The sequence below is a fragment of the Aplidium turbinatum genome, chromosome 7, assembly GCF_918807975.1.
Source record: "Aplidium turbinatum chromosome 7, kaAplTurb1.1, whole genome shotgun sequence".
Lineage (NCBI taxonomy): Eukaryota > Metazoa > Chordata > Ascidiacea > Aplousobranchia > Polyclinidae > Aplidium > Aplidium turbinatum.
In genome coordinates, this window is record NC_137478.1 from 15,573,731 (window position 1) to 15,601,199 (window position 27,469).

A 27,469-nucleotide genomic window follows, 5' to 3' on the forward strand; every position below is an offset into this window, starting at 1 on the left:
TCAAAGTAATTTTTCAAAATTTTCTGGGAAGGGCCTCCCAGACCCCCCACCGCTGGATGTCGTCTTAGGCGAACTTAAAGGAAGGGATGGAAAACTTGGTTTCAGTGAGAAAGATCGTGGAAGAATTTGGAAAGAACATATGGAGGTGATAATGAACGAGGAAAACAATTGGGATCAAAATGTGGAAGCCGACGTGGTAGCAGGTCCATTAAAGAGAGTAACTCGAGAGGAGGTGACGCAAGCAATGAAGAAAATGAAATCGGGGAAGGCTACTGGACTATCTGAAATCACTGTGGAAATGATACGTGCAAGTGGAGAGACAGGACTGAAAGTACTGCAGGAAATCAGCCAATGTGTGTTAGATGGAAAGGAATGCCAAATGAATGGAAGACGACCGTGGTGATACCCATCTTCAAGGGAAAGGGTGATGCATTCGATTGTAGGTCATATAGGGGAATAAAACTGTTGGAGCATGCAATGAAGGTAGTGGAAACAGTGTTGGAGAATAGAATAAGATCTGTGGTAAAGCTGGACGAAATGCAGTGTGGATTTATGTCTGGGAAGGGAACGACAGATGCTATTTTTATTTTGAGAAGGTTGCAAGAGGAATATCGGGACAAGGGAGAGAACTTGTACATGTGCTTCGTGGACATGGAAAAGGCGTTTGATAGAGTTCCAGGAAGAGTGATGGAATGGGCAGTGAGAAAGAAAGAAGTACCAGAGGCACTTGTGCAAGCAACAATGAGTCTGTATGACGGGCAAGGACAAGAGTTCGAGTTGGATCTGCCCTCTCAGGCGAGTTTTCAGTGAAGGTGGGTGTACACCAGGGTTCTGTTTTCTCTCCTCTAATTTTTGCCATTGTGATTGATGTGTACGAGAAGATTCATTGATGGAGATACTATACGCGGATGATTTGGTTTTGTTGAGTGACACAATGGAAGACCTGAGGGAGAAATTTGAGATGTGGAAGGAGTCGCTTCAATCTAAAGGTATGCATGTGAACATCAAAAAGACAAAGGTCGTTATAAGTGGAACGGAAGGGGAAATCACAATGAGCAAAATTGACCCATGTGGAAAAAGAGTGATGGCAAATTTTGTTAAGTGTACAAAATGCAGGAAGTGGGTGCATGGGAGATGCGCAAAGATGAAGAGAGTGACATGCAGATCCGGAGATGGTTTTGAATGTGAAAGATGCAGGAAGATTGAGGAAGGAATGGTTGGTCCTGTTGAAAAGCTGAATGACAAAGTTGAATCCGTGAATGCCTTTTGCTATCTAGGAGATAGATTGAATGCAAGTGGTGGTTGTAAAGCGGCAGTGACTGCAAGAGTAAGGTTTAGTTGGGTGAAATTCAGAGAGTGTCGAGAGTTGTTATGTGGTAGAAGATTTCCGTTGAAAATGAGGGGAAGAATTTATACTAGTTGTGTGAGATCTGCAATGCTGTACGGAAGTGAGACATGGTGCTTACGGAAAAACGAATTGGCGATTATAAGAAGAACTGTGAGAGCGATGGTGACAGCAATGTGTGGTGTGAAGCTGATGGACAAAAGGAATACTGAAGAACTTATGAGCTTGCTTGGGTTGAATGAAAATGTTGATAAGTTGGCGAAAGCGAATGGAGTGAGGTGGTATGGGCATGTTTTGAGAAGGGATGAAGATAATGTTTTGAGAAGAGCGCTGGAGTTGCGAGTGGAGGGTCGTAGAAAACAAGGAAGACCCAAAAAAACGTGGAAAAGGCAAGTTGAGGAAGAAAGCAGCAAGGTGGGCTTAACAAGAGAGGACGCGTTAGACAGATCGATGTGGAGGCAGGGTGTGAAGGCGATTGCGGCATTTGGAGGTGAATTCGGCCACCCTCGGTAACGGGGACGTCACCGGATTAAAACTGGACTACTACTACTACTACTGGTACACCTTTCTTTTGCTGTTTTCTTGCCCTAAACACTAACTTTCAGGATTTAAATTTAGAAAATAATAAAGCTATAGGTAAAGTTGTGAAAACACGATTCACCGACTTCACCTTGTGTTTTTGGTCGATTTCAATCTATGACGTCATGAAATTTTGACAATTGCTAAGTTAGGTGGCCCGATCAGGCGATCACTCATGTGTAATTGACAAAGATACCTGTGACTGCACAAAGGTTCTTCGTCCCTGTTTTAGTCAATAGAGATGAGTCTAAGTAAAAAACGTCATAATCTACTACAATAGAAGTAAGTCATGTGACCATCATGCTAGTTGTATAGAGTGACTTTAACTATACTGTATATGTCAGGTGACATGCAGTCAGTTGAATATTTCATATCTTAAGATCAATGTTATTAATTTTGTATGTACTCGAAGTTTACGATTTAAGTGATAATGATAACGACGATGACAATGGACGGAATATCTTTGATTTGCTCTAATATAAAATATGGAAATACTAGTCCTCCTTGGACAGTGGTTACAAGATTGAAAAAAAAATTATGAACTTAAATTTTTTATAAGTGAAGTGATCCTTTACTATTATTTTGGTCAGCGTTTTTTTGAAATGTCCCAAAATGTAAAATCTTGAATTTTACATTTTGTTGACATAATTTCTACAATTTTGCAATTTACCGGTCAACATTTTTTCAGTGTGTTGTATTTTAATGTCAAAAATATGTCAATATTGGTTTGGGAGTAATTCAGGATAAAACATTCCAAAAATTATAGATTCAGCAACTTTTCAATTTCTACGCTGTATAATTGGATTTAATTTTCCTCTTTTATGGAGACGTGTTGTTTATATACTGAGTTTTCCAAAATCAGTGTGAGGACTGAGGAGTAACTTTTCGGATGGAAAACTGTATGCTTTTTTGTAAGCTCTAGTTTAACCATGGAAGAATTCATTGCATGTCACTCCTCACAAAAATTCATCATGCTAAAGCCTAATGGTGGATTCCGCCTTATAGTCCGTATTTAATGGCTAATAACTTCAAATGTGACTAATAAAGATTTTCTGTTTTTGTGAACCAACACAGCAAACTGTCCACTTGAAGCGGTTGACTGTCTCATATCATTACTATAAGACAGTGTTTCTCAACCTTTTTTGGCCCAACGCCCAACTTCATGAACTGGCAAAATTTTACCGCCCCCCCTAACAATAACGATTCATTACGAAAAGCGAATATAAAACAATAAATACTATTAATACTACAAAAAGTGCTTAATGCCAAGCACAAAGCCAAGCGGTTATAAGTAAATTGTTCGTAAACAATAATTGTTCGTAAAACAATTGTTCGTAAAACAATTGTTCGTAAACAACAATCATCATCATCATCTTAATCCATCGTCGGTTTGTTCCCCACTAGTGGGGGTGGCCGATTGTTTCCGCGCAGCAATTGTTTTAATCCCTTTTCTCCATTTCACCCTGTCCCTTGCATCTTCCTCCTTCAGTCCGACTTTTTTAAATTCATCCTTCTCTTGTTGTTTCCACGTTCTTCTTGGACGACCGCGTTTCCTCTTCCCATCCACCTTTAGATCCAGTGCCTTTCTAAGAAAACTTCCTTCCTCCCTCCTTATCACATGTCCATACCATCTTACTCCATTTGCCCTTGCCAGTTGGTCTATGGTCTCTCTCATCTCTAGCATATCCAACAATTCTTCAGTCCTTTTTTCCCTTCTCGTTTTCACCCCACACAGTGCTCTCACCATTGACCTTTCCGTTCTTCTCAGGATTGCCAGTTCACTCTCTCTCAATATCCATGTCTCGCTACCATATAGCATTGCAGGCCGCACACAGCTCCGATATACTTTCTCTTTCATCCTTAGTGAGAATTTTCTGCCATACAACATTTCCCCACATTCCATTCCCCACATTCCCTGAACAATATTGTTTGTAAACAATTGTTCGTAAAACAATTGTTCGTAAGCAGTTGTTCGTAAAATTAAATCCCTAAAACAATTCTTCCTAAAGCATTTCTTGGTATACATCAAATCTCAATTGCATGCACGAAGAAATGCTTTATGAAGAATTGTTTTACAAAGAATTAATTTTACAAACAATTGTTTACGAAAAAACGTCGGACACCAAGCTAAGCAGAGCGAATTACATCCAATATAGGCTAACCAGTCTCTAAAACCCTTACACCTTGCCCTTACAGCCTGTTTTACCCTAAAAGGTGGATCATCAGAAGGTCCTTATTCAAATACTTCTATTTCTGTTAGAATATAAGGACCTTCTGATGATCCCCTTGTTAGGGTGAAACAGGCTGTAAGGGTTTTTAGAGACTATAGTAACTATATTTGATGAAAAGCAAATATATATTTGCGAGCATAAAAACTGGATTGGCCTAGTAGTAGTCAGTGTGAACCTTGTGCTTGGTGAGAAAGTGCCAGTTTCTTCACATCCGGCGTAAAGCCAGTGAGAAACATTCGAAGATCACCTCTTGTGGATATGTCAAGTGGGTTTCGCTGTTTGGTATGTAGCAGAACAACACAGCTGAATCCCTTTTCCACCAGATGAGGCAGGAAATGTTACCACGAAGATACAAGCTCTTTGACAAAATCGTTATGCCGAGCGGTGGATAGGTTAAAGAATGCCTCCTAATAATCAAAACGCCCCCCTTAAGCCGAGGTAATCATACCGCCCCCCTAAAAAATCAAAACGCCCCCTGGGGGCAGTACCGCCCCCGTTGAGAACCACTGCTATAAGACTTGTCACTCAATGCAACAAACAGTGTTCCAGCCTTATTTTTTAATCAAATTTATGATAAAAAAAATGAGGCTGGTATGCAGGTACACTGTTTGTTGTATTGAGTAACAAGTCTTATAATAACTTCAAACGTGTGTATTTTGAACCATAGTACTTATGTGAAAGCAATTCAGCATTAAATTAACTTTTTAATGAGATATAAAGATCAATTTTAGACGATTTCGAATTTTTGGACTGTGGGAGCTACTGCCATTATGGAAAAATGACCAAAACTCACTATTCCCAAAGAGGAATCATGGAGCTTTTTTTGGTGACTCCACATCACCAATCGAACCTCCTGATAAAGTTTCAGCTTAAATATTTTTTTCCGGCTCAAATCATTCAGCGACTGGACTATTTCTTTAGCAATATTACTCAGAGATCAAAGCCAGACATTGTGACGTAAGACTTGAACTAAGTTACACGTGATTAGTGTAGAAGTACCAGCACCCATCAATTCTTAGTGAAGAATTCACCTTTGCTATGCTAATTCAATGTCATCAATCGTCGAAGCAACATAAAAATCGAAAGTTTTCCTGCTTGAATGGAAGCTAAGGGATTCACATTACAAAATTCACATAAGTTACTAGATGCGCGGTAGAATGTGCAGGAAATTATATTCTTGCAAGAATTCTTCGTGCTTTGCAATGACGACTTGTATCGCTAATTCCTGTGTTATTTCTCGGCGGACAAATATGACCGATCTAGATGGTACTTCCCGCGGAGGCTTGAAGTCCTTGAGAGGTCAGTAAAAGAACTCCAATCAGGCTAACCCCTTTACAGTTCTTATTTTCTCCCTCAACCTCACTAAATGAGGGGTACCGTATATACTCGAGTAAAGGCCGATCTCGTGTATAAGTCAAACCCCTACTTTTGAGCTGAAAATCGGTGATATTTCCTTCTCTCGTGTATAAGTCGAATAGCTTATTCCTGACACTACCATTGGCATTGACATACGGTGAAGAAATTTCAAAGTAGACAGCATTGGCATAGACATACGGTGAGGAAATTTCAAGGTAGAGCGAAGAGAAACTTACGCTGCTGCATTATTACTCACGGCAATAACAAATAAACTAGCTGCGGTTAATTAGACGCGCTATTTTCAACAAGGTTCCTGCTGTAAGATCAATTATGATTCAACAGAATGCATTGTTTTGTCATCAGACGCACGAGAATCGAAATCCGCTCATGAAAATTAGCACTTGGCCTTCCTGTATAAAACCGAATGAAATTTATTCTGTAAAATTATTTTTGTACTCACCAAAGTATAGACGAGTTGTTGTGAAGTTCCGCATACAAAATGGCCAATAAGCGCAATTAATTCATGGGAAAGTTCAAGCTAACTGTTGTTGAATTTGCCGAAAAAAGACAAATTCTGTCGCTGCCCGTGAGTTTAATACCTCAGAAAAACGAGGTGTTAAACGTTAGAACATGGAGAAAGCTCATCGCAATTGAAAGGGATGCCGAAGTCAAAATGTGCCAATTGAGGGAAATGCTGTTCATATCCTAAACTTGAGAAATTTGAGAATGTTATTTTCAAATTTGTCAATGAAACCAGGCAAAACGGGCACAGTGTATCCAGAGGACAGATACGACTCTTAGCCTTGAAGAAAGCAGTGGATATGAATATCATGTTCAAAGCAAGTGCCAATTGGTGCACTAGGTTTATGAGGCGACACAATTTAGTGTTGCGCCAAAAAAAACAAAATTTCTCAACACCTTCCTTCTGAATTTGACGAGAAAGTCTTGTCATTTCAGCAATTTGTCATCAAACACAGCAAGAAAAGTAATTACCGGCTGGCATGCATCCGCAACATAGATGAAACGCCCATGAATTTTGGCATGCTTGTAAACCGAACGGTAAATCCAGTGGGAGAAAAAACGATTTTAGTGAAATCCACCGGCCATGAAAAATCTCGGTTTGCAGTCATTTTGGCCTGTATGGCCGATGGCGCAAAGTTGAAACCTATGGTGATTTTCAAACGAAAGACCTTATCCAAGCTGAAGTTCCCATCAGGGTTGGTGCTGCATGTACACGAGAAAGGTTGGATGGACGAAAATGGAATGAAAATTTGGCTCAACAAAGTGTGGAACACCAGGCCAGGTGCTTTACAAAAAGAAAAAAGTTTATCAGTGTGGGACATGTTTAGGTTCCATCTCATGAAGTCCGTCACAGATGCACACCGGCAAGTCAACACTGATATTGCTGTCATACCTGGTGGGTTGACAAGCTTAGTTCAACCGCTGGATGTGTGCTTAAATAAACCTTTCAAAGACAACATTCGAAACTGTTGGAGTACGTGGATTGTCAAAGGAGAAAAGAGCTTCACAAAGGGTGGCAACATTTGTGCGCCATTATTACCAACTATATGTGAGTGGGTGTTAGAAGCGTGGAAAAAAGTTCAGCCAAGCACGGTAGAAACGTCATTTAAGAAATGTGGCATTTGTAATGCGCTTGATGGCACAGAATACGAGTTTCTCTGGGACAATGGGGAGAGCGATTCCGAAAATGAAAGGGAAGGCGACGTTGAGAACTTGTGTGACGATCGACTAAATGAGGAAAAATGAGAAAAACTATTTTGTAATGAAAGCAAAGACGAGTTTCATGGGTTTTAAAACTGACCTACTGTATTATCGTAACTTATTTTCTGGTGTCATTTTGTCTTATAGTTTACATTTCCTATTTGTTTCTTTTGTTATTACACTTATTTTTCGAAGAGTCTTCTATTCTCTATACAACCCAAAGCAACCCAGTCAGCCTTGGAATTTAGCATCGACTATCGGCGATTGCCGAAGTACTGGTATTCGAACAAAATAATGCACTGCCTCTGCAAAAACTCCTAACTGCATGTTTATCACAAAAACTTAGTCAACAAATGAACATTCAACGCTGGTAGACATTGAATCAATGTAAAAAATGGGCTAATGTCCGCCAGCAATTGTTTATCTTGGGCGAAAAAACTTATCCCGTTGTGCAAAGGAAAAACTGTAACTTCTGACGTGAGTGGTTGAACTCAAACAAAACTAGTCCACTATTATGACTCCCCACGAGTTTCTTGAAGCAATGTATGGGAATTAAATCGTAAACCGATAAAAGGTGTTCAATGGTCTTGGTCGCAAATATTGCCTGCATTAATGATGTACATGGGTGGGAAAGACGATAACCTTCTCGCGGTTCACCCTGTCAGTACTGATTTTTCAGGAAGCTAATCATCGTCTAGGCTTGCGGGCTGACAGCCGCATAAACACCGAGTGGGTGGTAAAAGGATAAACCCTCGGCCCACCTTCGGAAAGATGTCTAACTTTCAACAAGCACCTTCAAGGCCCAACACTATACCATGGGAAATCACCATCGGCACATGGAATGTACGAGGCCTTAATGCTGAAACCAAAAAGCAAACTCTGGGCAAAGACTGCCAAAGCTACAATATTGACCTCTTATGCATTCAAGAAACCAAAATCAAGGACCACCAAGAAGTCAACCTACAAACAGGGCACAAACTTGTCCTGCTGCTTGGGATTTATTATTGGCCAAAGACTGATCAACCACGTTGTGAACTATAAGTACGTTAGCGACAGAATTGCAACTATGGACCTCGCTATTCCAACTCGAAATGGTAGTCTAACAAAAATGCGGCTGATCAACGCCTATGGACCAACCTCTGAAAGAGCAGCAGAAACACCAGAAAATCTTGAAAATTTCTATGCAGAACTTCACACTGCTAGCACCACCCCCGCTAACTGGCTTACTTTTATATGTGGCGACATGAACTCCAAACTCGGAAAGCTTACCCAAGATGACATTGACACGGGCCTAAACGCATGCCTGGGCAGTTACGGCACTGGCCAACGCAATCTGAACGGTAATGCACTCATGGATTTCCTTTCTGCCAATGGTTACTTTGCTAGCAACACTGCCTTTCAACACCCAAGCAGACACCGCACTACCTGGACGGGATTTATCAAAGATCCAAACAACCCCAATTTAAGTAAGCCTATTTACAACCAAATTGACTATGTCATCTGTCAACAGAAAGCACGCCCTCTACTACAAAACGCAAGGTCTTTTGCAGGCACGGGCCTCAACTCTGACCACAAGCTTGTTTCCACGAAACTAAGAATTGATAAAATTCATTTAATTCACAAACGCCATCCAAAGAAATCCAAGCAACAGAGAATCAACATCCATCGTCTGAGAGATGATCGAAAGACCCAGCAATCATATAGGAAAATTCTGAAGAATATGTTGAGCGAATTAGACCGCAACGATGATCCAAACACAACTATAAACCATCTACTTGACTGCATGAAAGTTTCAGCCATAAAAGCTGCCGGCATCATCAGAAGCGACCCACCACAACATACGTTTGATCAACAAGTAGCAGATCTGTCCAAACAGTAAAAAGCCTTAAGGCTACAAGTTTATCAAAGCACAAACAACATGGAACGCTCTAACCTCCGAAAGAAACGTACAAACATCCTACACAGCATATCCAAAAGATTAAAGGAGGTTGCAATAGAAAAAGCCAACTCTTTGGCAGAAGAAATATCCGCATCTGAAGACAGCAGTAAAATGTTCCAAGCAGCAAAACTACTTAAAGCGAGAAAGCCTCCTACCCCCATCATGATTCAAGATGTCAATGGCAGTTTTGTGCTCTCAGACAAAAGCAAAGTAGAGATTGTAAGAAAATGGTTTCAGCAACAATTTACAGATTCAGATGATGAACCAATACAACCATTCACCGGAGAGGCAAGACCATTGCAAACACCAATAACCACTGAGGAAGTGTTTGCAGCAATTTCTTCTTTGAAAAACCGTCGTGCTGCTGGCCCTGATAACGTCAACAACGAACTCTTCAAATTCTCCAAAGACATAACCTCAGGATTAATATCACAGACTATTAATGAATCTTTCAAACAACACAAACCAGTAGACACCATCGGCGAAGGCATACTAATTGCTATACCAAAACCCAAGAAACCAAAAGGACCACCAGCTAATCTTCGACCCATTGTGCTCCTCAATAGCATCAGAAAAATCCTCTCCATCATCATTTTGCATCGGATTAGAGACAAAATTGACAGCTTCACTGGACCCTTCCAAAGCGGTTTTAAACGTGGCAGAAGCTGTGCTGACATTGTCTGGGCACAACGTATGCTCGTTTCAGTGGTAATGGCTAGAAAATGGGACTTCCACAAAATGGGAATAGATATGTCCAAAGCCTTTGACACCATCAAACGCAAAAAAATCCTTCAAATTTTAGACCAAGCTGGCTGTGATGAAGATGAACCGCGACTAACCCGCACCCTGCTAGCTGGCACGAAACTGTATGTGCGCATTAACAACGAAATGTCCGCAAACTTTGAGACTACCATCGGTTCCCCTCAAGGAGACAGTCTCTCCCCAATACTCTTCACCTGCTACCTATCTGCAGCATTGAGCTCAGTGCGAGAGCAGTCCTCCAGACCAAACCCCCCTATATCTGACACATGCATGCCTTTGGAAATGGAGTATGCAGACGATGTTGAGTTTCTGGATGAGGAAAGACAGCCACTTGATATGCTACAATCTATTGCTACAAAGAACCTGAAAAACTACAATCTTTTCATGAATGAGACTAAAACTGAATTCACCCACATATTTCTTGCAGACACAAATGAAACTGATACTGATAGCCTACCGATTCGAGGAAACGAAAAATGGCGTACACACAAACTTTTGGGATTATTATTGTGCAGCTCTGCCGATGTCAAATCCCGCTGCAATTTAGGCAATGTCGCTTTCAGATCACACTGGAAACTATGGAGCAAGAGATCGAGAATCCCATTACAGTTGCGACTAAGATTGTACAACACGTACTGCATCCCAATAATGATCTACAACTGTAATAGCTGGTCTGTTACCAAAGCAAGTCTTGAAAGATTGAATGCCTGTCATCGAAGACATTTACGTGTCATAACTGGTCATACTTGGCCAAACAGTCTTATCTCGAACAAAAATCTCTACAAAATATGCAACAGTGTACCATTGTCTTGCAAGATCTCCACCATGAGATGGAACATGTTTGGACACATTCTGAGACTTCACCAGGACTCACCTCCTCAGAAAGCCCTTGAATTTGCAATAATTGGCAGCAAAAAGTACCAAGGCCTAACCGGACGTCACCGTACCAATTTATTACAACTGCTGAGATCTGACATCAGAAAAGCTGGCCTGGGATCCCTGCTCAGCAAATCACATCTCCATCGATTGCAAAACATCGCAAAGGACAAAACAGAATGGAGATCCTATCAACCTTGTTGAAAGACTGATCGAAGCCAGCGGATGCCAAACGATTTGGCTACACTGGCGGCGGAGACAGTTACAATAATAATTAATGATGTCTCTTACCGCTTTATCACCTAGCCCACCCGACATCATTGTTTCATGCAGCCGCTAAGGTTTGACATCGACTTCAACGATCATGGAATGTTACGTAATAAGAACGATTATATCCTACACACAAAAATAAAAAAATTGATCGCTTAAAACAGGTGTTTTTGCTTTTCAAAGCTTTTAGTTTGGTCGACGCCATTTCACAATCCGTAAACTATGTCGGGAATGATTTTGCCGCAGCAAAAATGCTTTAATTTTGAAGGCTGCCGAGCTGGAAGCAACAGCTTGTCCCGTGTATAAGTCAAACCTGTCATTTTGAGGTGAAAATCACTTGTAAAATCTTGACCTATACTCAAGTATATACGCCATACGGTATGCAATATGCATCATCAAAATCCAAAAAAAAATTTTTTGCATACAATCATGAAACACCCTACTGCATGTGTACTATTTTTCCTTTTTAACAAGCTTTCATTCCATTCTAAACCTGACATAGGCACTAAATACATTTTCAGAAGCCAGTAGTCAAAGCGACTGCCCACTGTAATTGTTTTAATAGCTTGCAAACTATGGTCCCTTATTTTGACATTTATATTATATCATGGTAATGTTTTAATGTATCGGACATCGGTGATACTATTTTGCTTTCATAGATCATCTTTGTTTATTTAGGGATTCTGTGGTGTGTTGTTTTTGTGGTTTGGCACCTTGTTACGGAATAGACATGTCAGTGCACCAAAGAACGAACCTATAAGAAGTCTCACACGGATTTTGATTGTGGAACTTCTTGGGTGCTTGCTTTATGCAGCAACTTTGCCTGGAAGTAGTTTTGTGGAGGAAGAACACCAGATATGGCATTTTTTTACCATTTCTATTATCTCATCCATGTTTGTAGCCTTTCTAAAAACAATCGCTCATACTGACAAAGCTCCTTTCCTCGGCACTGCAAATTCCTCTCTTCTTTACGATGCCAGGTTGTTCAAAGGTGACTCTGTATTGAGACAACGAAAAGATGTGTTGAAAACTGAAACTTGGAAACTTCTGCCGAATGACAAAGAGTTGTTAAATAAAAACGACAACATGCAAAATGGCTCTGCAAACGAAATGAAATACATTGATGACGCTGATAATCCTTCTGTTATAAAAAGACGACACTTCAAACATGTCATAGTTGGATTGGGCACTCTTGTCGTGCACCGCCTGTTGAGGTCATGGAACCAAACAGGAATTAAACATGCGGCTGATCCAGATATTGGTGAGTTATGTTCTATTTCTTGAATGTTAAGAAATTTGATATTTGATCAGGATTAATTGCAGTAAAGAAGACTAGGTTCACATCATAACGATATGCCACAGCAATCTGCCAAGGCAAAATCTGGGTCTTGGATAAACCTCATTGACCAACAAACTAGCCACCCGTAGAACAAGTTAAAACAACAAGCATCATCTTCATACTGATGAAAAATTGAGGACTGGTGACCATGCCATTCATATCAAATAAAAGTATTGTACATGCAGCCTGCTTTAACCTTTTTGGGTCTTTTCAGTATGACGCAGTTTCTTGAGAGTAGTTATTACTAGTCAAGCTACATGAAAAGACTTTGCAAGGCACATTAATCGCTTAATGGTAACACCTTTTTTATCTAACGTTGTTGACTGAATGTTTCTATCAAAGTTATAAAAAAAAAACAATAAGCGTGAAGTCGTGCACATTGAGCTTAAAACAGTGAGAAACATATAACACTGTTCCAGTGTTCCTATTTGGTTGTGAACAGGGCTGGAAAAATTGTTTAGCTTCCCGGAAATCTGATTTTTAGTGAAAAAATTTCACGCGGCTAAGAATCACGATAATGATGTCATAATTACACCGTTTGGTTTTCTGGCGAAAAGTCTCACGCAAAAAATATATTATAAACGTCCATCTGTAGCTTCATAGTTCCAATAAACAGTCTTGGTATCATATTTTATTCGTAAGCAGGCATGGCGCACTGTTTGTGCCTGATGTGCCCACTATGATCGGAATAAATTGAAACAACAATAGGCTTAATAAATTAGATGTCGCATGCTTACAGATTAGATCCACTGACTCACCGACCACCATGTGAATGTCATGAAACAATACGACATCACGAGCCGCTTGTTACGTACTTGACAAGTTGACAATAACAATACTTCATGCTCGAATGGGTTGATAGTATGTGCAATGTGCATGAATTACGAAAAGCGATATAGGCATATGGCACAAAAAAACGGCCAGAGGGCTGAATGCACAAGTTTCGCTGAGTGAGAACACAAGACATTGCGAAAATTACTTCTATAACCTATAAAACAACCAGTCCGATGCACGAAGAATAACGAAACGCATTAATTAATTTGGCAATAAAATCAAAATTACGACGCTAAAACAGCTGTTTTTGTAAATCAAAGAAACCACAAGCAAGTTTTGCCCATGCGAAATTAATAGAAATGCATTACCGGACATAAAAGATGGTGACGATTTCTTGTTGTTTGGTCCATCTACCATAGCACCCACTTTGTACATTATCGAGCGAACATCATTAGTATAATACTAAAATGCCTTAGTTTTCCTTTGAAATGTAGATTGCGAGCCTGTTTCACGATGCTGTTACACTTGCTTATATGTGGCCCATTCCAGTGAATGAGCAGCCCGTCGCTAATGTCTTTATGTATTTTTTATTTGTAGATGTCTTTGTACCTCCACAAACATTTCGAATTTTTTCAATGACACTTCCCAATTCCCATGCTTTTTATGACGCTTTCTGTATGCTTCCTACGTCACCATCTGTATGCAAACTTAGAATATATTAGAATCCACAATTATTACAAAATTCCAAATCCGACGACGCCTTCTGTTTATTTAGAGAATGTTGTATTTTATTCCACAATATCGTTTCTTTTATGGTTGAAATTATCGAAGCTTTAGATGAGTGGGGTTTAGACATAACCACTAACCAGGGGCAGCAAAAGTGGTTATTACAAGTGTTGTTTCAAAGATAAAACACTTTGCGAAAGAGATTTAGATCATTTAAACTGACTTAAAGAGTGCCGAAAGCGAAAAATAGTCTACTTTGCTCTTGCCCGCAAAACAGCAGCTGATCGCATGGCCTTCTCATACAGTATGGAAATTTCAAAGTAGGTGATAGAATAACTTACGCTGCTGGAATAGTCACGTAACTATTCACTGCAATATTAAGTACACCAGCTAAATTAGACTCGCTATTTTCAACGAGGTCTTCCCGCTGTGAGATCAATTATGATTCAACAGAACGCATTGTTTTGTTTGCAATGTGTGAGAATTAAATTGAAAACTGATAAAAGAAAAGGTGTTTAATGGTCTTGGCCGCAGATATCGCCTGCAATAGCGACGTCTCTTACCGCTATTATCACCTAGCTAACCTGACATCATTGTTTTATGCGACCGCTTAGGTTTGACATTGACTTCAACGATCATGGAATGTTACGTAATGAGAACGATTATATCCTACACGCAAAAATAAAGAAATCGATTTCCTAAAACAGCTCTTTCTGTTTTGTCTCTTGAGCTTTGCATATTGCTCAAGTGCATAAAGTTTAGAATTGACAAGAAATCATTAAATTTGAAATTGAAATTCGAATCACTGGAAATAAACGTATTCAAAGCTACGTCAACAGTGATTTTGCAGCAGTAAAAATGCGTTCATTTTGAAAACTGCCAAGCTGGAGACAATAGCTTGTCCCGTGTATAGGTTGAACCTGTCTTTTTGAGGTGAAATTCACTTGCGAAAATCTCGAGTATATACGGTATTCGATAAAAGACTGTAAAAACTTTCGATAAAAAACAGAAGAGAAAACACTTCGCCATTGTTAACGCGTTGAAGGTAAGTAATTAGCAAAACGTGCGATACGAGGTTAATAAAACCGATAGCGGGTTTCCACTCTGCTTGAAATCATGATTTTCTGCGTTTTATTTTGATAACTTTACTGTCTTGATTGTTGTTATTCACTCGCACGAACAGGAAATGCATCGGCTTGTTTTCCAACTGTTCCAATTATGAGCTAACAATATCAAAATTTTTACGACTAGGCGTACTGCATGCTTTAAACTAATCGTTTCAATCAGCGGTTCTAATAAATGCGGTTTGCGAACTAGGTGTCAATATAAACAAGACACTAAGCTTAATCAAAGACTACTTTATTTGAGTAAAAGTTTAAAAAGTTTTTAAGTTTTTAAACTTTTTCGCCCTCTAAAGTTTTTTTCAAAAGTCGGCGCCTATGATTGTCGAATAAAATACAAAATACAATTCAAAACTGTAGCCGAATATGGAACTAGACGAATCGGACAAGCCGAATCGGACTGTAGCCGAATAGGGAAATAGCCGAATTGGACTAGCCGAATAGTAGCAGACTCCCATTTGTGCAATCCTGTCGTATTTCGTTTGCTGCTGAATAATTTCAAAACCGAGTATTAGTTTTAGTTCTTATGACATCTTAAACGTACCGGTATTGATTTCGTACTGGGTTGGTCTGTGAATAAGTTTATCATAAAAGCCTACGACAACACATTTCACTGATTGTTGAACACTCTTTGTTTACTTCTGATTCGGTTTGCAATTCGCAAAATGCTAATGAACAACAGGACATTTTTGGATTTGGATTCATTTGTTTTTTGATTTTTTGGATTCATGGTTTTAAACGTTTGTACATAAAATAAGTTTTGATGTGAGTGTACAGCTGTGCATTTGATATTGTTATTGCGAAATTGAATTTTATAGTATACATTTTTTAGTTGATACAAACAGTGTTTTAGTTTAATAATTCTTCTGGACATGTTGATGTTGACCCTACTGATGTCTTCTTCTTTTATTGTCGCAATCATAGGCGTCGATTTTTTCTTAGAAGAGAGGAATTCTGGGTGGGCGAGAGTTTTCAAACAGATTTCATTGGATGTGTATGTTCACAAATTCGCAATGGTTAGTCTTTCTCACAAAGACTGCGTTTAGCGTCGCTGCAGCAATTAAGCTTTAATAGGTTTGATGTTTGCGTTTTTGCGCCTTGCGATCTTATGAGCGCTGCTAATAGTGCTAAACTAAACAAATTTCTTTTATGTCTTCCTTTGCGACCTAAAAAGCGCGTGACTCGTGACCTGTGATCTTTAAAGTGGAGTCTTCGGATTTGCCGCAAAATGTTCGGACAGGTGACTACAGTAACAGGTACCATCAGGGTTAAGACGCATCCACTGGAATTCGGAAAAAAGCTTCCTTTGCAACACACGACCTTCCCGAGCCGGAAGCTGATTCGGCAGCATGCTAACGTCAAATGGAGCAGGAATAGATCCATGGCTCATGCTGTCTTCTACAACTACAGGTGCATTGTCTGAGATATTGACTTCACCACTGTCCGTCCTTGAAGCACTGCTTTCTTCATCAATGTCATCTCTACGTTCATTCGTGCTAGACGTGATTTCTTCAACGTTATTATCTCGACGCCTTTTGGAAGCTGATTTTAAGAATGCTCAAATGGATGTTTGACTTTGCTTCATGTTTAACTTTTCAATAGTGAAATGACAACATTGCGTGTTGCCCCAATTTATACCCAGCAACAAGTTTGTGAGGAAAAATTTGTAAAAAGCGATTGTTTCAGTACGTCGTTAGTTTGTATCGGTTATTTTATTGTCATGTTCATTAGGATGTCATATTCATATTCCATTACGCTGACCCCAGTGTGTGGCAGTTGCTGTAGCAACAAGAATGCAGTGAGCACCGCCTTTTTTCAACGCAGCGTTGTTGTGAAATTGCTTTGTTCTGTCGGATACACAGCGAGACCCATCTAGCGTAAAACAAGAAGTTGCGCTGCAGTTGATTGGATAATTCAGCATTTAACAAAAACGGAAATAATTGTAACGATCACTTCATAAGTGTCATGAATACAGGGTGGGCAAATCATATTTTGCCCACCCTCGTTTCACGGTAGGGTGGCGCCACCCACCCGGCCCACCCTACTTCGACGCATATGGTCGCACTTGATTCCAAGCGTTGAGTGCCTTTTGCATGAAAAGTTTCCAAGATTCTCTGTTGTTTGCTGTGTGTATTAGGTGTATGTTCATGTTGGTTTTGTCGGTTTGTTGCTTTAAGTAGGTTAATCTTTGTCTGCCTTGGGCACCCTTCCCTTCAATTTTGCCTGTGAGAGAGAGAGATGTTCTGATTTTCCTTTTCACAGCACAAGTCCTAAAAATTGCAGTTGATTTTCTTTGATATTTTTTAGTAGATTCTTTGAATGTTTGACTTGATTTAAAACATTTTGGTTGCTTTTTTTGTCAGTCCAGGAAATCCTCTGCATTTTTCGGAATGCCCACATTTCAAACCCATTTATTCTTTGATGAATTGTCCAGGTTTCTAAATTATATTTTAAAATTGGATGTATAGCACTGATGTACACATACTGATGTAGTGATGTATAGCACTAAAAAGAGTTTCCAATCCTGTAATTATAGATATCCCTGGTCGATTTTTAGATGCTAAAGTCTAGGGGGTTCAGGTCTGGGGATGAAGGAGACCATTTTTTCTTGTAAATGAAGAACGGCACATTGGCTGAAAGCCGATTTTGCTTTCTCTTAGCTCCATGTGAAGGGGCAGTATGTTGTTGGAATGACCAATTACATTTTTTGAAATTATTTCTTTGCCCAAGGCAACAATGAACCCTCAAGAATATTATTTCCGTAGTTTTTTTGGTTCATTTTCACTCCTTTATCATCAAAAGTCAATGAGCTCTTTCCTGATTTGTGGCCTGCGGCCCACACCATCACTGATGCCACCCCTTGTCTCCGAGTGACTACCGGGGTTCCACGTCACCATCTCTTGACCAAACATGATCACTCTGACTGTTAAAATGATGCTAGACATTAAATTTCATATCGCTAAACAGTGAACACAAGGTTTGGCAGTTTGCCTCGTTCATTGCGTGAGAGCAGAATTCAGGCTCTGGAAAGACGTTTCTCAATGGTATTGGCATTTAGCAACTGTTTCTTCATGTGTATGAATGGGCTCATCTTCAAATCCTACATTACAAGTTTGAGAACTGGTCATTCCACGTCAACTCAACAGGGTGTGCAACCTCGACCCTTTTAAATTTTCTTGAAATTCACAGTAGAGTTTTATATCGATGTATATTGAACACAAAAAAAATTTCAGTTCATTATTTCAAGAGGTTTAGAAATTACAGCCCTTCAAAATGCGTTCTCATGTAAATTTTCTTCCATGTTTGTGTCTTCACAACTTTTCGTGTAAAGCATTTACAAATCTGAAATTTGGTATGCTGATTCAGAAGCAGCCCTAGTTTTTATATCTACCATCAAAATTGCTAATTTCAAATTAGTTTTAGATATAGAACCTTTTAAAGATTGAAATTTTTACATTTGAAATTTTTTTATCAATTTTTAATGTCCGCTATTTCCCAAACCGATAGTCCCAGAACTTCCATTTTGCATATCATTATTCTATACTAGTTGGTAATTAACCCCTATGTTTGTTTGTCGTATCCAGGCTTCCACCTGGTGGTTGAAGATTTACATTAAGTGGACGGGAAGGCAAGTAAGCCAATCTTCGTGTCCACCTTTAGGCATGCCTTTAAGTGCCCTGCCAAAGACACAGCCGCATGCTCTTGAGCGGTGTCGAACCGGCGCCCTTTCGAACGTCGTTCTAGGGCTCTCACCACTCTACTATGCACTATGCAGCCGACCCTTATGAGACTGACACCAAACAAATGTGAAATTATTAAAGTTTAGAAGCTGCAAAGATGAAGCCGAGCAAAAAGACTCAAAATGTGCCATCTTGTGGTTAATATTGGACCAATTTAACAGTATCAGACAGTCATTCAGGAAGTTGAAACTTTCAGGAAAAAATCTTCTTTGCCTAAGCCATTTACAATTCAAGTTTCAAATATTTAACCCAACTCCTTCAATAGTAAATGCAGCTGTGAAATCATGAGCTTGACCATCACATGCAAAAGTCTCGGGGGTGTGAAGTAGGATGGCTTACTTGGCAAAAATGAAAATGTTTTCAAATGTGCTGAGGACACCCTTTTAAATGGTGAGGTTGTTAGAAAAAATAACTCCTGCAAAACATTTTTGAATTTGAAATTGATTTAGGGGTGGGCCTCACCCCCTGAAGTTCTGTGCCCTCCCCCAAAATACCAAATCGTTATATCTCAAAAACTGCTGAAGCTAGAGATACAGTTTTTGTGGCAAAAGATGCAGAAAACATGATTTTCTATCTGCTTTCTGAACAGTCTTTTTCTTCTTCGTTTGAACCTTCTTCGCCACTCCAAGGGTCGAGGGGCTCTGCCTTTTACCACCCTTGGGCAGTGGCGGCGACGCGGTCTAGATGTTTGGGCAGGTGTCGAGCAGCCATTCAACTGATTTGTCATCCAGTTCACGCAGACCACGCACACCATTTGGCGCATGGTAGATGGCGCAATTGCAAATGGTGTGGTCTACGGTTTGTTCCTCCTTGCCATACTCACAAATAGCGCGACGAGAAAGTGACAGGATAGCTTCTTCGCGACGAAGCTCAGCTGGTTGGATGCCTGCAAGGACAGGGAGATTTTCCGATGGTGTAGGTCGCAGGCATCCTGTCACGATACGCAAGGCGTCGTCTATGGCAGTGTCGATTTGATGGCAGTGGGCACTGCGGCTCCAGACAGGTGCACAGTAGTCTGCTGGAGCGTGAACTAGCGCGATGGTGGCAATGCGCAGGGTATCGACTCCGGCTCCCCAACCTGAGCCGGCCAGACGCCTTAGCAAAGCTGTGCGTGTTGAGATTTCTGCATGAGTGAACAGTGATTTCTGAACAGTAGAAAGCAGTTATTTCGAAAAAACTGTTTTGGGTACCATATTCTACTATACAAAAGTGTGCGGTAGGGTGATTCATAAATTGATTTTTTTTTTAATTCAATGGGGCACCCTCTTGTATCGTGTCAATACCTGAAAAATAATCCTGTCAAATTTTTAGAGCAATCAAAAGCATTTTTAAGGTTGCTACCGACTTTGAAAGCTGCACATAATACACAAATGGGTCATTTCCTGTCAACTCAACAGGGTGTGTAAGCTCGATCCTCTTAGATTTTCTTGAAATTCACACTAAAGTTTCATGTTGATGTATAATGAACACAAAAAAAATGTCAGCTCATTATCTCAAAGAGGGCGCCCCATTGAATTAAAAAAAATCAATTTATGAATCACCCTAATACTGGTATTGGTAAAGGCAAGGGGCGGGCCTGTAGTGGACGTCGTAATGTCGTATAGTCCAGACTATCCACTCTTACCTAGCTGTGAGTATTTAGCCTACAGCAACATTCCGAGCGCGGTAGTGCTGTGGTCATGCAGGATTGCAGGTATTTATTGTAGAAACAAATCTTCAAACCATTGCACTGACATAAAGGGTTGCAACCGCAAAATGTCTCGATCTCTTGGAATCACGATATACAAAAGCACTGTAGCATGCAACATAATATGTAGGCTACAACGCTAAGAAGGTGTAAGACTACGGGCGGAATTCAGACTTGCGTCTCAAACTAAGTCAGGCTTTTGCTTAAATCAGACTTATATAGGCCAGGCTTATACGAGAAACTTATTTGCGATGCAGAATCTCAACTTGTGCGCGACTTTTATAAGACCATATTAAGCCTCTGTTTTTTCGCGCAAAAAAGAAATTGCTATGGCAACTCGTCGGTTGAGGTAATAAAGCGTAAAACTTAAGGTTGTATAGCTGAGCTACATTCATGTTGAATCAAAAATAAGGCACTGTTGTGCTTTAAACTCCCAACTAGAAAAAAGTCCTTTCTTTGTGATGTTGAAATACGTTATAGTTGCATCAATAAGTCGTTCATTAACTATCGTAGGTGCAAAGTAATCCATGGCAACAGATCTGGCACAAAAAGTACATTCACAAGCAAGTAATACTCATTTAACAATGACACAATGTAAAACAGGAGTGTCCAACCTTTTTGGCCAAAGGGCCACATGTAGTTTACGAATGGTTGCGCGGGCCACTTGAGTATTTACTGCTAATTTGTAATCTTAAAAATGACTATCTGATAATTTCTAATTAAAACCCTCACACCCAAAGTCTAATTTTAGAAATGTGTTTGTATATTTTATGGGTTATACTGTATAAGAAAAGTGAAGTTGGTTTTAAAGTGGTTTAAGGTTTTTAGTTGAAAGCAAGCCAGCAGCAAAGCGTAAAAAATGTCAAATTGGCAATTGACCCTTCTGATGTTGCCGGAACAGCGGAGTTGCGCGTCCCGTAATGTATTGTCCGGCTGCCCCTAGGTTCATCCACGAAAAACTTGCTCGCACAAGTAAGTGCTGCCAAATAATGATGTCACGAAAACTGCCAATCTATGAATCCTCTGATCTTTTTCTGAAGAAACATTTTTTTTTGTAAAATTCTAGCAATAGAAAGTTTTGAACTTCTCTCGCTAAAAGCAAGAAATATTGCTGATTGACTGACTCTTGAAGCACCAGTACTATTGTGTGGAAAAGGGTGGACGTAACAATGTGGAAAATGTGATGCATAACAACGTGCATTGTGATACAATAAAATTAACTTGAACAGTTGCGTAATGCGCACCCCATGCACTAGGGATTATAGAGTAATAGAGAAAGAAAGCAAATAAGAAATGCCAATTTATCGGAATGTAAGTTTGGCATAAATTACGTTGGCGATTGAGTTTATTATATAATATATGTCATTTCGAAAAATATCACGCGGGCCACTCAGAACCTTCTCGCGGGCCATATGTGGCCCGATGGCCACGGGTTGGACGCCCCTGATGTAAAACAACGTTATGCCAATATGCACATGGCTTTCGTTTACAATAATTCATCAATTCGAAAAAATCAGGTAACTCAAGTTATATTTGATGCCTAAATAGTAAAGTTTTGACTTCGCTTGCACAATTTTATATTTACAAAAGTGATGTTACAAGCGATATTAACCTTAAACTTCCTGAAGTCCAAACAATATTATGTTGAGGCAAAATAAAAGATTATAATTAGGCTAAAAGCGAATAGCAGAAAATGTTATATTGCAAAATGTGCAGTATAGCTTACATGACCTTAAAAAGGCACCATTGCCCCCTGCCCCCCATTCCACACAAAAATTGAAGCCAGGGTGCTCCATCCCATAGGCGCCGACTTTTCAAAAAATTTTAGGGGGCGAGAAGGGTGATGATGCCGTAACTTAAACGCTATTTTACTCAATTAAAATAGTCTTTGATTAAGCTTACTGTCTTGTTTATATTAACACCTAGGTCACAAACGGAATTCATTAGAACCGCTGCTTGAAACGATTAGTTTTACGCATGCAGTAGGCCTACGCCTAGTCGTAAAAAATTTGATATTGTTACCTCATAATGGGAACATTTGGAAAACAAGCCTATTCATTTCTTTTTTGTGCGAGTGAATAACAACGATCAAAACAGTGAAGTTATCGAAATAAAGCGCAAAAAATTTTGATCTCAAGCAGAGTGGAAACCCGCTATCAGTTTTATTACCGTAACCTCGTTTCGCTCGTTTTGCTAATTACTTACCTTTAAAGCGTTAACAACGGTGAAGTTTTTCTGTTTTTTTTTTATCGAAAGTCTTTATAGTCTTTTATCGAATGCCGTATATCGACGGTCAAAAACAAAAAAGTTGTAAGTGCATTTTTGCACTTGGGAGTAAAAGGCCAAAAAAAAAATTTTTTTGTTCTTTTTTAAATTTTGTTAATGCTTTTACTTTGAGCATTAATATCTGTAACTATAGTAGTAAAATAGTAGTAGATAGCTCAAGTGCATAGGTTTTGAAAATGCAAAAAAAGGAATTTCTCAAAATGTCACTTACGACTTTCTTGTTTTTGACCATTGATATACTCGAGTATAGGTCAAGATGTTCGCATTTTGCAAGTGATTTTCACCTCAAAAAGACGGGTTCAACTTATGTTTCCAGCTCGGCAGTTTTCAAAATAAACGCATTTTACTGTGCCAAAATCATTGGCGACGTAGATTACGGAGTGTGAAATAGCGTCGGCCGAAGTAAAAATTTTGAATACGTTTATTAAATGATTTCTTTTCGATTCTAAACTTTATGTATTCGTTGAGCAATATACAAAGCTCACGAGATAAAACAGCAGAAAGAGCTGTTGTAAGAGATCTATTTTTTTATTTTTGCATGCAGGATATAATTGTTCTTATTACGTAACATGCGATGATCGTTGAAGTCGATGTCAAACCTTAGCGAGTATAAGCCTTGCTAAAGCAGAAGTCTGCTTTCTGAATTGCAAAATTGATGCTTAAGACAGACGTTTATTCAGACAGACTTAAGCCGCCTTAAGTCTGGTTTCTGAATTCCACCCTACATGTCTTATGTTAAACTGCCGGTAGCAAGAATGTGCTCAACGTATTTGTGGAATTCCAAAATACAAGTACTTGAAGAATTGCACAAATACTTGAATTCCTAGCTAGCGTTTCAAATTTCTAATAAACCACACATTGTCCTAAAGAAAAACTGCAGGGGATGAAAAGCCTCCAGGTTTCACAACAGTAATAAGACATAAAAACACATAAGAAAAACTGCAGGACGCTACAGGCCCATGACCTAAGTGTTAAGTGGTCAGACAGGCTCCACTAAGGTGATACGAGGTAGATGGGAATATGCAAATCAATAAGATAGCTTCGCAGTAAATTCACAATGAAATGAAACTGGAAAAGCAGGACCAGCAAACCGAGACCTCTACTTGACAAGAGGCAAATTCGTTGTCTTGATGTTGATCGAAGATTTCATCAGTGAAGATCAGTGAATTTGATCAGTCAAATCTTTTGTTAGGCTACTGCAGATTCATTTATTTATTTAGTAATAGTTTTTTAGGTAATGATTTCGCATGTTTGCTTTTTAATTTTAGGCACTTTTGATGCTCTACAGTTGTAGAGCGAAATGCATATGCCATAAATAGGGCTCTGCTTATTCTCCATGCATTTTTAATAATAAAATATTTAATTGACACTTGATGGATAATTTCTGGCCTGCTGCTTCTTAGTAAGGAGATCCCCTATCCTTAATGGATCTCAATAAATACAAGAGTTTACCATGATGTCAAATTTTTTGAAAGGCCCTGTAGAATGAGATACCACAAAAATATTTAAAATATATATCTATACCGCCAAACGGAGCCGGTAGAGATGGGGCTGATTCACAGAATGTTTCAAAAAGTTGCATAAATATGTTCTAATGCTTAGTAGTTTGTTTTGTTAAGAAAGAATCTTTTTGTTTTATTTTTCAATTCCTCAAAGAGTCAAGTGTTTTTCTAGGTTCTAAAAATTAAAAAAAAATGGTGCATGGGCCCGTCTATTAAAAAGTTGGCTGTCCATTTGTGAAACAGAAAGACTGATGATATCACTTGCCTAGAAGTACCTTCATTTAGTAGGCATTGTCAAAGAAGTCAAAAGTGTTGTTAAAGGCGCTTGACCTGGCAGTAGCATTGTTCGGTTTTACTTTTATTGCTACGGTACTCTGAGATAAATATTAATATCATGTAAAGCTGGATACTGGATTTGCAATGGATTCTTTTCTAGCATAAGAGATAAGAGTTAACTTATCTAAAATTTTATTAGTGCGGCCTTTATTGCCAAAAGTGGCCCGCATGCAAAAAAAGGATGACAACCTCTGGTCTAGTAGCAATCTGGGCAGACGTAATTGTTGAAAAAATTTTTTTGTAACTTTCACCTTCTCTGAAAGCAGTGTCCTTCTTTATGTACTTTATTTTTCTTACTGACTGTAGAAGACATGACAGTTTTACTTTACAAAATTTGATTCTCTTCTGCCTGACTGTATCATCTGCCATCAAATTGACACTGCAACGACATCTTGCATATTGTGACTGGATGCCTGCGACTTACACCATCCGACAACCTTTCCATCCTTGCATGCATCCAACTGGCTGAACTTCGTTGTGAAGAAGCCATTGAACGATAAATCCCAATGAGTTCCTCCACACAATGTTCGATGAGTCTGCAAGTGAGCAACTCCGGGCATTGAAATAGAGATACCCATTTACAGAGGCACATAACTTCTCATGAAAACTGCTGAAAACCAAGCCTTAAGTGCAGCTGTCTAGTGTCTAGGCGGACCACCAATGGAGTTTGGAGTAGAAGAAGAACTCCACCAGACTTCATAGCTTCTTCTCCAATAATATTTTATTTTGCCCTCATTGCAACAACATACATTACACTGTGATCACAGATGTCATACAGCAGACAACAGGAAGCAGCGAGATGACATAATAGTCTTCGAGTCAGCTGTTCCCCTTATTTTGGTATGCCATTAAGTGCGTTTGCCAAGACACAGTCGTGTGCTCTGAAGCAGTGTCGAACCCACATCCTTTCGAACATCGCGCAAACGTTTTCACCTCTTCGGTGTAGCCGACTCAATTGCTTTCGTACTGGCATGGACTATATCACTTCAACATGCACAAGCATGGGGTGGCACCATCTGCTATCTGTGAGTGCGGCAAGGAAGAATCTTCCGCAGACCATACCATGAGCAACTGCGCCATTTATCATGCGTCAAATGGTGTGCATTTGGCTTAACCAAATGGCTTAACTATGCGTTTATCAGCAGTGAAGTTTTAATTCATGGTGAATTTTTTATTAATTAGGTGATTGGTTGAATACACCGGAAAACAAATCAGCTTTGTCTGTTCTTTCTGTCACTAGCTTGGCTGTGATATGCACACTAATGGAGCTAATTTGTTACACACATGACATAATTCGCACTGGCTTGATAGCGTGTGGGTTATGCGCTGTGTATTGCTACAGACTGGCGGTTAATATAGTGTCACTCCCTGGCTACAAGCCTTCAAAAAGTTTGTGAGTATAGTTGCTATTTTCTAGATACACTGCATATTAATACTTTAAGCTTTATTGGACAGGAAGCATGGATTGTATCTGTTTTGCCATGGTGCCTTTTAAATAATGGTCAAATATAGTTTTTCTTTAGTTTTTGCAATTGCCATATTTTTTATTTGTCTTAGATGTCCATTAAAATTAAAATAAGTTTTGAAGTATGTGTTAAAAATAATGTTAAAGCCGACATTTAATTTTTGAACAAAATTTTAATTTCCCAATAGTTTCTAGTGAGTTTTTTTTCTGGAAATATCACATCAACCCCCGTTTGTTTTGAATATAATGTTTGTATCCATTTTCCAGGGGACTGCTGCCCTCTTGGATTGCCTATTCCTGTGCTGGATTGCTGGTTGCTAAAGCAGTTTATCATCGCGTCATCTCCCTCATGAACGATCGGGAACACCCAACCAAATCTCGATGCGCTTGTTATTGTATATCCTCAACTGCACCTTCTTGTGCTACCAGATGCCTGGATTGCTTTCAATCTGCTGTTGTGCTTTTATCAGCATTACTCGTCCGACCACATAATCACTGTGCTTTAGCTTTTAATTTGTTCTTGTACTTGTCAATGTATCGACTGATCTGGCCGGTGGTTATTGAACGAAAATTCAGGATCTTGGAAAAGGAAGTAGGAAACCGGCAGCCTAACGAAGCAATTTCATCAACCGAAGCGCTTAGCCGCGTGGTTTTAGCCTATTGGTTTGGCCAAATGTCTTACTTTACTATGGTAAGTTGAGAATTTGCCATAGTCATTCAGTGATAGTTCTCATATTAGTCTGTACTTTCATCCAGCAAAGAATTTGCCCGTGTGTAGGTTTGCCAAACACACTCGTATTGATTTTAACTTCTTTCGTTCTACTAACTAAAACATCCCAGAAAGATAAAACGAGTGTGTTTCTTCAATGCAGTGTGTTTCGCAAACTTACACTCACTAGACATAATTCTCTTTAGACAAGCTTTGTTCCTTTTCATTATCAATGTAATCTTGTGAATTCTCTCCTTTTCTGGGCTTACCATATCTGTAATTCTTACTCTTCCATACACCAAAAATTTAAAATCATTAAAAAGATGCTTGGACGTAACGACTACCGTCAACCGGGCTACTTTGATTGAATTTCAATACATTTGTTTGCACAAATATAATGTACAATACTGATTGTTGAAATAAGCATACTTTTCTTGACATTAGGCATCCGTAGAAGAACTGGAAAAGCTTTGAAGTCACAATTATTTCAATTTTTTTAAATTTTTGTGGCTATCAAAGTAACCCGTGTTTGGGGTTATTTTGATATATGCCACTATTGCCACAAATTAATGGGGTTTCTTTTATAGTAGAATGCCTTTTGATAATAGCAAAACATTTGCAGTGGCAGAGTTTATATCGAAACTAATATGTTACCAGACTACCCCTTGCCCGAAATGCTACACGTTTCATAGCGCCTTGCAATA

General features: G+C 39.3%; 1 protein-coding gene across 3 annotated transcripts in view; it reads left to right on the top strand.

Annotated features, from left to right (window-relative positions):
• LOC145774820 (GPI ethanolamine phosphate transferase 2, catalytic subunit-like) overlaps positions 1-27,469 on the top strand; it is a 192,396-nt gene that overhangs the window by 138,178 nt on the left and 26,749 nt on the right. For all 3 annotated transcript variants that reach the window (XR_014290061.1, XM_082586138.1, XM_082586136.1), the window contains 3 exons: positions 11,759-12,341; positions 25,774-25,984; positions 26,324-26,747. Coding sequence is in view for 2 of the 3 variants with exons in the window: in XM_082586138.1 (XP_082442264.1) it covers positions 11,759-12,341; positions 25,774-25,984; positions 26,324-26,747 (1,218 nt within the window). In the remaining variant the exon portion in view is untranslated. The remainder of the gene's footprint in view (positions 1-11,758; positions 12,342-25,773; positions 25,985-26,323; positions 26,748-27,469) is intronic.